We start from the raw sequence: 18006 nt of genomic DNA on the forward strand, positions 1-18006 counted from the left end.
CTGCTTTTTAACAGTTTCTCTTTGCTGCTTTGTAATATGCACTTAAAAAGTGTAATAGATACAGGAAAGAATTATAACCTGGACTGACAAACAACAAGCCCAACAAAAAGTAAATAGGAAATAAAATAAGGGGAATAGTCCATAATGTGAAATTTAAAAAAGAAACAAAACAGTAGCATGTTGTTACGTGCACTTATACTTTTTTTTAAAATAAGGACAGTCATTCATTTAACAAATGTGTGTTGAGTGTCTCCTGTGTGCTGGGCATTGTTCTGGCCACTGAGGATCCAGCATGGAGAGCAAATAGGCAAGGGCCCCTGCCCTCCAGGAGCTTATATTCTAGGGAGAGACACATCGTTCACTACTCATTTTAAAAATGTTTTTATTGGAGTATGGTTGATTTACAATGTTGTATTAGTTTCAAGTGTACAGCAAAGTGAATCTGTTATACATATATCCACTCTTTTTAAGATTCTTTCCCCATACAGGTAATTACAGAGTATTGAGTAGAGTTCCCTGTGCTATAAAATAGGTCCTATTAGTTACCTATTTTATATATAGTAATGTGTATATGTCAATCCTAATCTCCTAATTTGTCCCTCCCACTGCTTTCCCCCCAGTAAACATAAGTTTGTTTTCTACATCTGTGACTCTATTTCTGTTTTGTAAATAACTTCATTTGTACCATTTTTTTAGATTCCACGTATAAGTGATACCATATGATATTTGTCTTTCTCTGTCTGCCTTACTACCCATTAAAATACCATTTTTAAGATCCATTCTCCTTCCCCCACCCACAGTTTTTGGTGGAAATTTAACTAAATTGGAAAATTGATAGCATCTCCAATCATGTATGGGTATGGTTTTAACGAAGATTGCTTTTTGTTTTTTAAGGGAGAAGAAAATGGCTTTCCAGACAGTACTGGAGATCCCCTTTCAGGTAAATGATTAACTCTAAAGGTATCTGGGCTTCAGTGATAGCTAGTGTGGCTAAATTCAAGACCATTTGAGATGTTTATCATCAACTTTCAAAATCTGTATCACACACTAGAGAAACTTTCCAACCACACACCACAGTGAAGTGCAAAGAAATCTTACAGAATTTCACAAAAGCCTTCAGAGAGTATTTTCTCAGTGTTAACCCTCCTTCGCTTGGGCGGGGTACAGCAGGCTTCTCAAGTGGACGGGTTTAGGATCAGGTGAGGGTCGAACTGACCCTCCCTCCCTCTGAGTTCTGGAAGCCACAGTGTTGGCGGAGAACTTTGCCAGGTGCAAGCGAACAATGGGATGTAGGCACACCGAGTCAGCGTGGGAAGGGCTGCTCAGCCGCCTGCTGCCCGCTTCCCTCCTCTGGCACTTAGGGAGCCAAAGGGACCCCTCCTGACGTTAGACCATGTGCTGGTGCCCACCGTTTTCTGCTTCTAGTGTGTTTAACCAAGAAACATTTAAAGTTCGTCTTCCCTGCCTCATCCCCCGCTGCCTTTTTTATTCTTTATTGTAAGACAGAAACTTTGGCAATGTTTAGATTCCTCATTAATTAATCATGGGGAAAATATGGAGTGAGTATTAAAATAATCTACCAAAATAATAATTAGGAAAAAAAAACCCTCACCAACATTTTAAAATATCTTTCAAAACACATATTGAACGGCCTGATTCATCAGGGGTTGGTTTGTTTCTTTTTTATGGAAAGGTTGGTGGCTCATAAAAGCCTTAGGATAATCTGTCATCAATCCCAGGCTGTGCCCAGGTAACAATGCTGAAAATCAGAACTTGTGGTGCATAATCAATTTCTTTTCCTTAGAAACATGATGTTAGCAGCAGTTTTATCTCTGGTTGGTGAGATTCCAGGTGGTTTTTTGTCATGCAACAGATTTTTATTTCTTAAAGAACCCCGTGTGCCAGGCTCTCTAAGGAGGCCAAATGACAAAGGTATAGTTCTGGAAGACAGTATTTGGGATTCTGGTTCCAGTTCAGCTACTGTCCTTCTGTGATTAGAGAAATCCAGGAGAAATTGGGCCAGGAGAACTTCCGGTGGCGCTTACCCACCAGGTTTCATGGGACAGGCCCAATGTCTGGGGTCCCATCCAGGCACCCAGTGGAACTCACCTTCTTTGGACCAGAATCCGTCCCTACTAGAGGCTAAGGCCACGGGCTAATTTTCCCTCTTTCACAAATACTGCAGCAGACACAGGCTCAAATTAGAAGCACCTAGCTGAGTGAGGTAGACGAGGGGAAAGCATCTTTGCATCCAGGCAGAGGCAATTTTAGTACTCTTTTCACTATCCTATATTTTAAAAATTTCTAACATGAGTGGGTATCAGAAAAATCTACCCCCAGAACTTTAATCTGTATATACAAATGTATATATAACAAATGATCCAGTGTAGGCAGATACGTACAGTACGTGGTAAAATAACCAAGGAAATCTCTAAAAGCCTAACTGTGATGGGCCTGGGTGATGAGAACATGAAATTTTTTTTCCATATGTTCACCTGAGTGTTTAGATTTTCCGTGACAAGCACATATTTCTTTTCTAATTAAAAAAAATCTACATTTAAACTTTTTAAAGACTAACACCCTGCACTCTAATGTGAAACGTCAGCTAAAATGAGAATGAATCAAGTAAGTTGCTTAGGAATATCTATAAACCGTTCAAAGACTCTTATGTGTTAAGGTCATTGATAGAGTACTCAAATTTCGGGTTGTCTCTAAAAGTTTTTACCTGTGTCAAAATGACATGGAAGGGGCTTCCCTGGTGGCGCAGTGGTTGGGAGTCCGCCTGCCGATGCAGGGAACACGGGTTCGTGCCCTGGTCCAGGAGGATCCCACGTGCCGCGGAGCAGCTGGGCCCGTGGGCCATGGCCGCTGGGCCTGCGTGTCCAGGGCCTGTGATCCGCGGTGGGAGAGGCCACAGCAGCGAGAGGCCTGCAAAAAAAAAAAAAATGACATGGAAGATTTTCAAAGAGAATAAACTTTTCACAGTGATAGCAAGTATTACTGAGAGCAGAAATTGTACTGCTGAAATCAACAGCTGTACCACCCAGCACGGTGCTTTGCCCAGAGGAGTGTACAGGTGTTTGGTTGGGTTTGGGGTTTTTTTCCCATAAACAAGCAAATGAGAGACATTGACTTATTGGCTTTGCTCTTGGAAGAAAGGGCAAAAGCAGATCCCTATATTTCCTCTTTGAATGAGAGTAGCCACCTAAGTAAGATTTATCTTATTGTTTTACTTACACTAATATAGCATTTGCCATGTACCAGGCCCCCTTCAAGCACTTTTAGAGATATACTCAGAAAAAAAAGCATTCATGACAACTCTGTGGGTCCAGTTATTTTCTTCACCAGGTGGATGCAACAGAAGTAGCCCTGGGTTCCGTGGCTGGTGCCCATCACATAGGTCCTAAGTGGGAGTCAAGCCCCAGGCCAGACCCAACACTCGCGTCCCCACCAGACCAGGCTGCCTCTCTATTGGTCAGACGCATCGCCTGTGTAGCACACGTGTTGAATACCTGAGTGTCACACATGGGGGTGAAGGTCAGGCTTCCAGCTCAGAGTCTCCATCTGGAACAAAGGTCCACCCCAGCTCCCACAGAGTCAGCCTCTGAGCCGCTGAAACACCTTTCCCAGAAGCTTGCTGCTGCATCAGGCCCTTGGTCAAGCCTTAACTCAGAGCCTGGCTTTTATTTAATGCTTGCAATTTGAAAACCTTAGTTACCTGCAATCCAGTTTATATCTGGTTAAAATAAGGAATATGGGCAGAACGGAGGGCTCTAGGATAGAAGGAGGGAATTGACCAGAGTGAGAAATGACAGTTTGTAATCAAGGAAAGAATAAGAGTACAATTCAGAATCAGCTACTACTAGAAAAGCAAAGCCCCCTGGGTGGAACCGTTGAATACAGAAGCAAGCCCCCAGGAGACATTAAAGTTTTACAATGTTTTCAGGCAATTTTTCAAAATGAAAACATTTGGGCATGAAAGGAATAAGCCTCAGTTATAAAAACAAACAAAAAACCCCCACAAAACTCCCAAATAGTAAAGTTAAAAACCTCTTCTTGTTCTCCCTTTTGGTGGCGGTATTTATCACCCGGACCATGACCCGCCTCCCCATCTATTCTCCACAGTTACCTGTTTTTCAAGACTGACTTTTCTGACGCCCTTGTATAATTCAGCACTTGCCTAATCTAAACCTAATTTCCCCGTAGAAGTGAATGTACAATAGGATTTTCATTTTTTTCAAATTAGGTCCATAAAGTGACACTTAGTAAATATGCTTGTGTCACATAATTTCGGAATTTATGTAAAATTCTATGTTGAATTTTAACCTGGGTCCTTTCTTATGTGTGTTTCTTTTTTTTGAAACGTGCCTTCTACACTCCAGTTTTGTTTGATGACAGAATGTCCTGCGTGGTTTACTAGCCGGGCTCCATCCAGTTTGTCAGTTAGCCTCCCCAGGGATGTTAGCAACTTGATGTCTTCTTAAAAGGGTATTTCAGAGAGGGAGAATGAAACCATATTGGTTTTCCCTTTGGTTAAGAGATCAAACACCCACCAAAAGCCCTTGGGTCAGTTTCTTAGTAGATAAAAATAATTCTCCATCATTTTCCAGCTCATATCAAATAACTACCTCTGATGAGTCGTGTGGTATGTGGGCACCCCCGTGATTTCTCAAAGCCGTAAACTGGCATTTTAAATATATTTATCTCCAACCACATGGGACACCACACGCAGAAAAAAGCATGACACCCTTAACACCCTTGACACCCTTAACAAACATAACTGGAGAATTATTTGACTGTAGTTTGACACTTGTTGGTATTTTCCAAATCTCATAATTAATAGACACCTAAGAGAGAGTTATTTTATTTTAGAACCACGATGTCTTGCTGTTTGCAAAGCTGCCAATATAAAATGTTTACTGTTTAATTGTTTGAGCTAACTCAAGACCTAGTTATCATGAGGAGCATTATTATAAACGATCTGAGAGCCAGCAGTGGCACTGAGCGCTTTGGAGGAAAACACCCGTGTGGTAATAGCTCTTGAAAAGCCAGGACATACAAGATAAAACGGCACCTCCCCTGCAGGGAGGTACATTAAGTCAATCTGTGATCCACTGCTGACATCCTGACTGAAGCCATTTTCTAGGTTCAGCCAGTCATGACCCTTGTGAATTCTGCATCTTGTTCCAATTAACAGTTAATTGACCAGCATTTTATAACCTGCCAGCCTCAAACTTGAGAGTTAGACACTGCATCATTGGACACGAACTGTTTCTTACTTTGCTTTAAATGACATAGACATACCTTGTTGATGAACATGCTTGATTTCTGAACTCTTCTTTAAGGTTTGATGTAAAGTGTGTGTGAGAGAGAGGATGAAGAATAAGGGGAGAGGGGCAAAAAAAGCCCCATAGGAAAATCCATTCTTCTGCTTGTGAGCGTAGGGAAGTATTATCTACCCACAGACGCCTAATCACCAAGCAGACACGGTATCTTTCAAAGAGAAGTAGCTGTCATTCCAAAATCTACTCTTGGCAGGCCCTTCTGACGAAGAACTTACTCTGTAGATGTCTTTAAGGCAACGTTTTCAACCCTGACTACACATCAGAATTGTCAGGAGAGCTTAAAAAAAATTCCCATGTCCTGCCTGCACCCTAGACCAAATAAATAAGGACCTCGTGGGTGGCACCAGACATCAGGATTTTGTAAATCTCTGCAGGAGGGGCAGGGTAAGGGGGATCAGAGAGTTCCATTTTTTGGCCAAGGTTGAGAACCACTGCTTTAAAAAAGGCTGTTGGTTATGGTTCCTTACCCGCAGCTACTAATTCTTCGTTGTGTACTTATCACTCACTAGGATGAGGCTTTAAGGGATGATATCATTTAATCCTCTCAACAACCTTATGAAATAGGTATCGCTCTCCTTGTTCGGAGAGGGAGGCCATGGCGTTAGCAAGCTCAGTAACCTGTCCAAGCTGCACACCTGCACAGTGTCGATTGTATTGACGGTCGGCACGTCTCTAAAGCTCATGGGGATAACCTCTGTGGTACTCAGTGTACTCTGTCTCCATAGCAACCAGTCATCTTTCTTCTGCCTTGTATATACTCAGCACTAAAAAACTTTCAGTTCCTCTGAAAATCTCTAGATAGCTCTTCATAGGCTGCCCAGAGGTTTCTAATTTGACTGTTTCTCTGTGTCCCATTCTTCATTCATTTGATTTACTCAGCAGACATTATTGAGTGCCTACTCTGTGCCTGTAATGAAGTGGTGACATCAGACATCTACATCCCTTTCCTCTTGGAGCTTATATACTAGTTGGGAGTGACAGACAATAAACCCAAATAAGTAATTTCATATGGTGGTAGATGCCTTGAGGAAAATAAATGAATACAATGGGTTTTGCCTGCAGGGAAAGGATACTGCTTTAGCTAAGAAGGTGCACCAAGGTCTAAATAATGCAAAGAAGCTAGCCATGTGGAGATCTGAGGAAGGAGGACTCCCGGGGACAGAACTAGCTGGTGCAAAGGTCCTGAGGCAGCATTGAGCTTAGTATTCTAGGGACAAGCGTGGGCAGTGAGGAGCAGTAGAAAAGGTGGTGAGCTAGGAGGTGTCAACGGAGGCCAGATGACATGGGGATTCTTTTTTTTCCAGTCTACTTAAAAAAAAAATAAATGTAAAACCTAACATCATTAAATAACATTTACATAAGAGTTGACAAAAATGCTTTCACATCGTTTATCTCATTTTATTTGTTTATTTTTATTTATTTATTTTTTTGCGGTACGCGGGCCTCTCACTGCTGTGGCCTCTCCTGTTGCGGAGCACAGGCTCCGGACGCGCAGGCTCAGCGGCCATGGCTCACGGGCCCAGCCGCTCCGTGGCATGTGGGATCTTCCCGGACCGGGGCACGAACCCATGTCCCCTGCATCGGCAGGCGGACTCTCAACCACTGCGCCACCAGGGAAGCCCCGTTTATCTCATTTAATTCATGAGCTATAGGGATTATTATCATCTCCATTTGATAGATGAGGAATCTAAAGTCCATGGATGTTAAGTGCCATGAGCAGTCAAGCTCTGGGAAGCTGGAGCACCGGCGTTTGATGGGCCCCATCTGATACACATGCAGAATCGGATGCTTCAGGATTATGTGTGTAAAGGACTCGGTGCAGGGCTAGTTATATGTTAGGCATTTGATAAATGACAGTTACTGTGGTGATGAAAATCGCTGAGAAATTTGGCCCTTTCTCCGCTGATAAATTCTTCCTTAGTTTAAGCCAGTACTCAAACTGAACTTACAGAGGGCAAGTCCTTCCAGGGTTTTGGCCGCTACAATAAGAAGTCATCATAAATTAATGGTGTAATACATTCTTGTTTTGCATCGGTGGAAAATACCCATGTCAAAATATGACAAGTGAGGACTCTACTTGTTAGAGAATCTAAGTGAATTTTTATACATAATTAACTTCTCTTTTCTCAGTAACACTCTCCTTTCCTTCCCCCAAATCTAGAATCAATCCGTCTTTTTGTATTTGAAGACCAATTCTGTTCTGTTTTCCACCATATCTGTTAACTGCCGGCCGACATCAGCAACGTTCTGTTCCCTTTACTAGTAAGTCTCTTTTCAGGTCCTAAAATTCATCAGACAGTTGTAAGAAACCTACCTTGTCTCCTGAGGAGAAAGCACAGTTCTCATTCATTCGTTTACTAAACAGTTTTTGAGTTTCTGCCATACAACCACCCTGTGCTTGCTATTGAGAAGCATCAAATAATAATCCCATTTTCCCCCATTTCTGATGAAAACTTCGTTGGTCCTGAGTCTGTCTCTCTCCACAGTTGTTTCTTCCCCAAGGCATTACCCAATCTTTCCTTTCATGTGCACTGTTACATGATAGGTGTTTATAGCAGGGCAGGACAAAATGTATTTCATGGGAAAAGAAACACATTTCTCTGTTGAAGTCCTCAGAGAGCTAATTATAGTTTATGATTCTAAAAGGCAACTTGAAATTCACAACTGTTGGCAGTTTCGGTAGATTCCAGTTCACTAAATGGCTTAGCGTTTGTGTCATTGAAAATACAAAAGGAAAACATCAATAGACTTTTTGACACATCATGTATTTTAAAACAAACTGATGATTTTGTAGTCTGTGTAGTTGTTCAAAGAAATAGAAGCTTCTTACGCACTAGAAGGCTTAGAGGAGCTTCACAGAACCCTTAATGGTGTTTTCATTCTTCTTCTTGACACTAAAGGAGAAAACATTGCCAACCCTGAGTCTTATGGAGGTAATACAGAGCAGACTTTCAGACACTAATACATTTAATTCTGGACTTAGAGGTGTAAATCCTACTTTATTTTTCTGTGACATTTAAAAAATATTTTTAAGTAGCCAAATAAACATAGTAACTATAGAAAATTAGGAAATATCCATTGTTAACATTGTTGTTATATGTACTTCCAGATTTTTTCTATGCCCGTGAATGTGTGCATAACATATACTTTATGTGGATATAAATGACTGTATTATTTTATTTTTACAAAAACTGAATTATACATACCTTTTGGTAAGCTGCTTTCTTTTCCACTTGACAGAATATTATTTTGACCCTACCTTTAAATAAGGGCAAAGAAAATTGCACAGTTTCCCCCTTTTACTGCAAAACCACCTTCACCATTAGATAGTTCTTTTTTTTTTTTAATAAGTAAACTTCTGTCCCACCATGCAGCTAAAGTCTTATTTCTTTGTATACCGTTATTAATGAAGCTGAAGAATTACTCTCACTATATTACATGTAAATGTAATTCAACATTTTAGAACTGTAAGATGTGGGACATACTGCAGAAGGATATGGATCTGTTCTCAGGGCATTTAAGGTAAATGAGGAATAAAAACAACAACAAAAACCATACAGAATATCTCACTGCAAGGCAGAGTCAGGAGAGGCAAACAAAATGATGGGATTCTGGGTGAGACAGCATTCTAGGCAGGAGCTGGGGGATTTCATGAAGGGTGTATCTGAGGTGGGTTTTTTTTAATATATATAAATTTGTTTTATTTATTTATTTTTGGCTGCATTGGGTCTTCGTTGCTGCGTGTGGGCTTTCTCTAGTTGCGGTGAGCGGGGGCTACTCTTTGTTGTGGAACGCGGGCTTCTCATCACAGTGGCTTCTCTTGTTGCGGAGCACAGGCTCTAGGTGCGTGGGCTTCAGTAGTTGTGGCTCGCGGGCTCAGTAGTTGTGCCTTGTGGACTCTAGACAGCAGGCTCAGTAGTTGTGGCTCACAGGCTTAGTTGCTCCGCGGCATGTGGGATTTTCCAGGACCAGGGCTCAAACCCGTGTCCCCTGCATTGGCAGGCGGATTTTTAACAACTGCGCCAGCAGGGAAGCCCTGAGGTGGGTTTTATAGAATGGATGACGTTCAGTAGCTGAAGGGAAGTCCAGTTAGAGGAAGTCCAGTGAAAGGGAGAGAGAAAGAAGAGAGATCGATAACTGATCAGAGAGAAAATACCAGAAAAGGCATGGAGGAAATCTTTGTTAATTTCCACCTATGCAACTGACAAAGATTTTTTAAAGTAATATTTGGTGCTGATAAAAGTGAAGTGAGATAAGTACCATCACTATACTCTGTTTGGAGTATAAATTGGTGCAGCATTTATTTCTGGAAAGCAATTTAGCGTATATGCATTGATAGCCTAAAAATGCTCGTAACTTTTGGCCCAATAATCCCATTACTGGTGAGATGGTTAAAGATGTGCCCCAAATTTTTATATGTAAGGATCTGCATCAAATTGTTCCTCATAGTCATGAAAATATGGGAAAACCCTAAATGTTCAAGTGTATACAAAATTCACAATTGTATATAATTTTTAAATGTTCTACTTTGAGCTTATATGAGTTGTTTTCATTTAATTAAACTTTGAAAAAAAGAAGAATACAGGTTGTCTGTTCAGGGAACTGAGTAGTCCCCCTTCTCTGGAGCCCAGATTGTATATTCAAGGAATTCACGGGGAATGGTAAGAGAGGTGTGGAGAGCTTCCAGGAAAGGCTGGGACCCTGGTAACTGGTTGGATAGAGAGAAGAAGTCTGTAAGGATGCTGGGGAACTGCGAGTGTAAATAGGGGACTTGAGGTGCTTTGGGTGCATAGCGGGAGAAATTTAAGTACTGGTTCGGGTCCTTTGAGTTGGAGATGTCTTCTGAACATCAAGAGGAGCTTTCCAGTAGTCAGTTCTGGAGCCCAAGTGAGTGGGCAGGGCTGACCATTCATTTATTCATTCACTCATTCAGTCCACGTTGGTTAAGCATTTACTATATGCCGAGGGCTATACTGGGTCCTGCAGATGCAAAAAGAAAGGGTCTTCTATTCTAGTGGGAGAGTTTTGTAGAGGTTGTTGGGAGTGGAGAGGGTGACCAAAGGGAGAGAATGTGGAAGGGGAAAACTTCGGGCTGAGAACAGGGCTAGAGCGCTTCCTTGGAACTCCCAAGGACTCAGCAATGAGACAGGCTGGGATCTTAGCATATCAGGCTGACAAGAGAAGGGATGTGTCCAGGACATGGTAGGGTATATGCCTGGGGATGTGGGGCTTGGCTTTCAGAAGGAACCTTCAGGGAGAACACAGCCTGCAGGGCAATAGACAGTGTCCAAAGGGGCAAAAGAGTCTTGGACCCAGTTCCAGAGGCAGCCAAATCCAAGGGGAGCTGGTGTGATGGGGGCGTCAGCAGCAGCAGGAGGTCTGGGTGATCCTCAAAGGCAGGTGGGGATCTGCTTCTCTGGACTTTTCTACCCCATCAGAACTGGACTCTGGCCCACAGTTGCGGTGCAGGGAACTGGGTCCGGTCTCTACAGGGTTTGGCAAGAACTAGGCTGGGTCAGATGCTGCTCAAAGCCAAAGAAGGTGAAGATTAAGAACATGATGAGGCATTGGAAGCAACAGGTTTTGAATTCTCCTTCTAGAAGTTTAATAGTAAATTGGGGCTTCCCTGGCGGGTGGTTAAGACTCCACGCTTCCACTGCAGGGGTCACGGGTTCGATCCCTGCTCAGGGAACTAAGATCCCACGTGCCCTGTGGTGTGGCCAAAAGAATAATAATAAATAGATACATTTTATAAAAACAGTAAATTAGAGTTAAGAGAAAGTCACTTCAGTGAGTTATGAAGCCAGAGGAGGGCAGTTTGAGGTTCTTATTTTTTATGATAGAGGAGCCCTGTGCATATTTGTAGATGAAGGAAAGAGAATCAGTAGAGTTGGGTGGCTGGAGATGAGGGGAAGGAAAGGAGATGTTTGGTGAAACAAATCATGGGGAAAGAAGTAAGGGGTGGGCTCAAAGGCGTAAGTGAAGCTTGGCAAAGAGGAGGGTCACTCCACTGCTAAGCCTTCTCTGTGCTAAACTATATTTATTAATGTAATACATTGTTTTAGTTATCATAGAAATAACACCACCACTAGAGAAAGTTTGGAAAATAGAAACAGAATCCTACCACATTAACCACAACAGCTATTATTATTTTTGTACATTTCCTTCCATAGTAATATTAACAGAGACTTTTTCCATAGTTGTAATGAGTACATAAATTCCTCACGTCTTGCGTTTTCCACATAATGTGAGAGCACAGACATTTTCTAGGTTGCTACGTAGTCTTCATAATTACTTAAATAATATCCCATCAAGTAGCACAATAATTTATTCCACTAGTCCCCTGACTTTTTAAACTGTTTTTGAAAAAAATGGACAATATGAATAAACTAATTAAAATGTTCGCGTATATACATATTCTAGATGATCTCCTAGGCTGGATTCTCAGCAGTTACATTCGTAGGCCAAAGAGAACGAACATAATTTTCACGGCCCTTGTCATCTTTTACTGTGTGCTTGCCTCAGAATGGCTGGTTCTCAATTTTACAGTCACCAAAGTGAGCCCTTTTTCTGAATTCTTTACTTTCCTAAATTGGGAAGTCCACACGGCTCAGTGTAGAAAAGGTCATCATAACCTCCCAGAATTTTCCAAGCCAGTGATCTCTAGTGTCACCTTTGGCTGTTCATGTCCCCGGTCAGAGGGGTCAGGAGACCCAGTGCTGTTTCATATTTTAAGTCGCTTGGGTTGCCATGCTGTACAGACCCTGCTTACAATTTTACTAGAACTGGTTTGCCTCTTACCTGCTAACCTCTGACCTCTGACCTACTCACGACTTACCTAACTAACTTCACCCTCCTGCTAACACGCTGCCGGGTACTGCATGAGGCCAAAGATGACCGATGGGGAAGGTTGTCCTTCCTCCGTGCTGGGGCTGCTCTTGCTGAGGCTGAGCTCAAAGCCACCCACTCGTCCCACCTGCTGCGCACCTCAGGGTGTTGGCTCCACTTTAAAGGCAGCCCCATGGGTGAAGAAAACCAGAGATAAAGGCAAAGACATGATAAGGTGGCCATAAATCTAAAAAGTACGTTTTCTGGCATTATCAATTATCACTCAATTTTCAAATACGCATATGGAGTGGATATTCCAGTTTGGGGTGTGTGTGTATTTTTTTTTTTTTTTTTTTTAAAGACCTTTTAAAGAATTGTGCAGTCCTTTACACCCTCACATGCTGTGCTTGGCATTAAGAAGCTGTCGGGGCTGACTTGTAACTTGGAAGGGGGGAGGGCGGAGAGTCCGACAGCCCTGGACTGGCAGTTTACCCACGGAGAAAGCCCTGCTCCTCGGGGCCCTCATCTGGCCAGCAGTCTCACAGATGCACAGCCTGGGTGACAGAGAGTCTCAGAAAGAAAGGAAAACTGGCTTTATAAAATCTTGCCACCGCTTCTGCAAAGCAGCCATCCTTGGCCATAAAGAAGAACACGTTATTGGTGAGTATGTAGAAATGAGTGTCCTGAAATATCTGTAAGATGCGCTGTTGTACTTACACTGACGCTATGAACCTTTCAGCGGGAAAGTAGAGCACGGAAGAGATGAGCGCGCCTCTTGGGCCTCTTGCTGACACGTGGACCGTATCGTTTGTCCCCGCAGATATAAGCAAGGACACGTCCTGCGCGGAAAACTGTACCTGTTCGTCCTGCTTGCTCCTGGCCCCCACCATCAGCGACTTGCTCAATGACCAGGACTTACTAGACGTGATCAGGATAAAGCTGGATCCCTGTCACCCAACAGTCAAAAACTGGAGGAATTTCGCAAGCAAGTGGGGCATGCCCTACGATGAACTGTGTTTCCTGGAGCAGCGGCCCCAGAGCCCCACCCTGGAGTTCTTACTCCGGAACAGTCAGAGGACGGTGGGCCAGCTGATGGAGCTCTGCCGGCTCTACCACAGGGCCGATGTGGAGAAGGTCCTGCGCAGGTGGGTGGACGAAGAATGGCCCAGGAGGGGGCGTGGAGAGCACCCCAGGAACTTCTAGCCCTCAGCTCCTTCTCATCGGCCTCTTCGGACCCTGAGCCGAGCACAGGTTAAGGGGCAATGTGAATCTGTTCTTTTTTAAGTTTAGGTGAAGGACGTGGGACAGCAGACCTTAGTTTTCCCCAAAGCTGGTGGTTTTGTGGAGGGTAGGGTATGTTTTTGGTGGCGGATTTTCCTTTAGTTTTGCACATCTGTTTTTATTTAATATTTGAATCTGGAATTGGGAAAAATATGTTGTAGGCTCCTATAGGGACCAGGGCCAAAGCTACAGTCAGAGTGGATTCATGCCATGATGAAAATAAAAGTATCCTCTCCCTTAAAAACTGAAGACTGAACTCAGAACTAAAAGTCATCATCCACAAGATCCTTTATGATTAATGACACTCCCACAGCTTAGAAGGAAACCACAGAGAGAAGTTTCCCTTTAGTCTGTTACTCTTTTTGTTGTAAAGTACTTAGGTGAATTCACAGGCTGCTGGCATTGCGTGGTGATACTCTTCAGGACACATGCCAGCTTTCTTATTCAAATACTTGTGTAATCTGTGCACTATCAAAGAGGACTTTGCTTGAGTGTTTTTGAAAGAAATGCAAAAACCGATGGTGATTGGGAGGACAGAGTCAGGAGTTAGCAGGGTAATAAGGACCATGGGAAAGGTGTTGACAAAGAGTAGGCCCGGGGCTTCCCTGGTGGCGCAGTGGTTGAGAGCCCGCCTGCCGATGAAGGGGACATGGGTTCGTGCCCCGGTCCGGGAGGATCCCACATGCTGCGGAGCGGCTAGGCCCGTGAGCCATGGCCGCTGAGCCTGTGCATCTGGAGCCTGTGCTCTGCAATGGGAGAGGCCACAACAGTGAGAAGCCCGCGTACCGCAAAAAAAAAAAAGGCCCTTTCAGTACCCTTGGCTTTTTAAAAATTAATTTAATATTTACTTTTATGTCTTGTATATCAGGCTGAGTGTTTCACCCCTGAGAGAAAGCTCAGTTAAGAAATAAAAACTACCTGGCCTGTGGGTGAAATGCAACCCCGTCTAGCACCTACTACCCCACCTTAAAACAGGGCCCAATAATACTACACAGCACTTTAGCGAAGAAAGAGATATCTTTACTGGTGATACTGGGAAGGAAGCTATGCATTAAAACCTAAATTTCAAAGGATTTTAAACCAAGTGAAAAATTGGGTCCAAAGACTATCCCCTGTTCTCGTTTGATGGTTTACTGTGGAAGGTGGTGTGGATGGGAGCGTTTGCTATTAGAGAGAATTTTCTAGGTTTGGGGGGTGGGCGGGGGGAGGGAGAGAGAAGCCTTGGTTTACTTGGCGATTTCATAGAAGTGCGATTTGGTTTTGGCTATAGGTTTAGAAAATTAAGGCACTTTGTCCAATTTGGGAGGATTCTGTTTAAATCCCTGACTAAAATAAGCAAAAATGATGAATGACATTGATTGGAGTACAAGGGAGATTAGGATTAACTCAAAAGAAAGTTGTTTCCTAAACCACTGACATTTTTTCCCCGCTAGCAGTTACAGCAGTTTTTATGAGGTTGCTGGTATATAGTCAGCCTGACCGTCAAATGTAAACGCTAAACTTGCAAAATCACTATAGAGACTTACTCATCACTTCTGATTCAGTCAGTGCTAGTCACACCTAGCTCGTCTTGTCAGATTTAGCAGATAAATGTCAGGTTTATCAAAAGATGTAGTCAAGGGCTCCCCTGGTGGCGCAGTGGTTGAGAGTCCGCCTGCCGATGCAGGGGACGCAGGTTCGTGCCCCGGTCCGGGAAGATCCCACATGCCGCAGAGCGGCTGGGCCCGTGAGCCATGGCCACTGAGCGTGCACGTCCGGAGCCTGTGCTCCGCAACGGCAGAGGCCACAACGGTGAGAGGCCCGCGAACTGCAAAACAAAAACAAAAACAAAAAGAACCAGTTGCTAACATCCCCGACTTGAAATCCAGAAAATGATGAAAATTTTCTCATGGAAACACTGTTGGTGATCAGACTCTGTAGAATGGACAGTTCTGTGCTTCACAAATTCCTGGATTAACAGCTTTTTGTGGGCTGATTTGGGGACACTAGTCCCTACTGGCACTGCTTCTGTGGGACATGTTTCCAAAATTCCAAACTTCAGATTTCAGTTTCAAAACTGACTTTAGGCAGAATTTATCCTCATAGATTTCTTGAACATGGCTCTTGTTCATAAGTGTCAACTGAACTTATCTTTGAGTTGGATCAAAAACATTAAGACACAGAATTCAGGTGGATTAGCTATGGGCAGAGCTAAGCACGCTCCTTATCTTTTTTTTTTTTTGGCTGCATTGTGTCTTCGTTGCGGTGCGCGGGCTTCTCATTGCGGTGGCTTCTCTTGGTGCGGAGCACGGGCCCTAGGGCATGTGGGCTTCAGTAGTTGCAGCGTGTGAGCTCAGTAGTTGTGGCTCGCGGGCTCTAGAGTGCAGGCTCAGTAGTTGTGGCACATGGGCTTAGTTGCTCCGCGGCATGTGGGATCTTCCCTGACCAAGGATTGAACCCATGTCGCCTGCATTGGCAGGCAGATTCTTAACCACTGCGCCACCAGGGAAGTCCTGTCCTTCATATCAGGAATTACAGGAAAACTGTGAGACCACAGAGCACCACCCACTCATCTCTCCATTTGGCGGCATTAGTTTGAAAGCCCTGATGGCTAATAATTTCCATCACTGGCTATGAAAGCTTAAATTTCTATTGTAATTGCATAGGGGATGTGCCAGGGTAGAAGGGATTTTTTTTAATATGGGATTTGATAAAAATATGTTGTTTTAATTTCACTCTACCATTATTTGCTCATATTTGCTCACATCTGTATCTGTTGGCATTTACCTTATGAAAAGTTTTAATTATTAAGAGTATGATATTAGCAGAGAGAGATTTAACCAAACATTGTTTTTAATTAAAGTTCATTCGGATTCTAGACCTTGACCAAACGGAGGATGACTTTCATTTGTGTTACATACAGAAATACCAAAAGTAAATCTCAACTAAAGTAGAACTATAATTCAATTGTGAAATAACCCAAAATAACTTTGTTTAAAGTTAATTTTTAACAAAAAATATTATAAAAGCATAAATATGCTGATATTGGGTTGGCCAAAAAGTGCCTTTAGTTTTTAAGTAAAAATAAAGGACATATTTTTCATTTTCACCAAAAACTTTATTGAACAACGTATTCACCCTTTTGTTTTACTACCTTCTGCCACTTTTTAGGCAACTTCATAATTCCATCTTCCCCAAACTTTTTATCTTTTTGAGCAAAGAACTGTTCCAGGTGCCTTTTACAGTCTTCCAGGGGATTGAAGTTTTTTCCATTAAGAGAATTTTGTAAAGACCTAAATAAATAGGGCTTCCCTGGTGGCGCAGTGGTTAAGAATCCGCCTGCCATTGCAGGGGACACCGGTTTGATCCTTGGTCCGGGAAGATCCCACATGCCGCGGAGCAACTAAGCCTGTGCGCCACAACTACTGAGCCTGCACTCTAGAGCCTGCGAGCCACAACTACTGAGCCCACATGCTGCAACCACTGAAGCCCACATGTTCTAGGGCCCATGCTCCACAGCAAGAGAAGCCACCGCAATGAGAAGCCCATGCACCACAACAAAGAGTAGCCCCTGCTCACCGCAACTAAAGAAAGCCCACATGCAGCAATGAAGACCCAACGCAGCCAAAAATAAATAAATAACTATATGAATTAAAAAAAAAAAGACCTAAATAAATGGAAATCTGAAGGTGCAATGTTTGGTGAATACAGTGGATGAATCAGAACTTCCCAGCCAAGCTGTAACAGTTTTTTCCTGGTCATCAAAGAAACGTGGTCTTGCGTTATCCTGATGGAAGAGTATGCATTTTCTGTTGACTAATTCTGGACGCTTTTCGTCGAGTGCTGCTTTCATTTGGTCTAATTGGGAGCAGTACTTGTTGGAATTAATCATTTGGCTTTCCGGAAGGAGCTCATAATAGAGGACTCCCTTCCAATCCCACCATATACACAACATCACCTTCTTTGGATGAAGACTGGCCTTTGGTGTGGTTGGTGGTGGTCCATTTTGCTTGCCCCACGATCTCTTCCATTCCACATTGTTGTACAGTATCCACTTTTCATTGCCCGTCACAATTTGTTTTAAAAACGGAATGTTCTCATTACTTTAAGTAGAGAATCTCATGCGGAAATACAGTCAAGAAGGTTTTTTTCACTTATGTGGAACCCAAACATCAAAGCGATTGACATAACCGAGCTGGTGCCAATGATTTTCAGCGCTTGATTTGGATATTTTGAGTATGTCGACTACCTCCCGCGTGGTATAATGTTGATTGTTCTCAATTAATGTCTCGATTTGATCGCTATCAACTTCAATTGGTCTACCTGACTGTGGAGCATCGTCCAGCGAGAAATCTCCAGCACGAAACTTCTCAAACCACTTTTGACATGTTCGATCAGTCACAGCACCTTTTCCCTACACTGCACAAATCTTTTTGTGCATTTCCATGCATTTTTACTTTTCTTGAAATAGTAAAGCATAATATGCTGAAAATGTTGCTTTTTTCCTTCCATCTTCAATATTAAAATGGCTACACAAAAATTCACCAATTTTGATAATTCTTTTTTAAATGCA

The 18006-nt window shown here is 42.9% G+C and overlaps 1 protein-coding gene across 10 annotated transcripts in view; it reads left to right on the forward strand.

The window, feature by feature from the left end:
- EDARADD (EDAR associated via death domain) overlaps positions 1-14144 on the forward strand; it is a 55166-nt gene extending 41022 nt beyond the window's left edge. For all 10 annotated transcript variants that reach the window (XM_027094012.1, XM_027094015.1, XM_027094011.1 and 7 more), the window contains 2 exons: positions 895-940; positions 12994-14144. In XM_027094012.1, coding sequence (XP_026949813.1) covers positions 895-940; positions 12994-13376 — 429 coding nt within the window. In that variant the 3' untranslated portion in view covers positions 13377-14144. The remainder of the gene's footprint in view (positions 1-894; positions 941-12993) is intronic.
- The last annotated feature ends 3862 nt before the right edge of the window (positions 14145-18006 follow it).

The sequence above is a fragment of the Aethalodelphis obliquidens genome, unplaced genomic scaffold (assembly GCF_003676395.1).
Source record: "Aethalodelphis obliquidens isolate GAN/ISIS:26980383/991018 unplaced genomic scaffold, ASM367639v1 scaffold87, whole genome shotgun sequence".
NCBI lineage: Eukaryota > Metazoa > Chordata > Mammalia > Artiodactyla > Delphinidae > Aethalodelphis > Aethalodelphis obliquidens.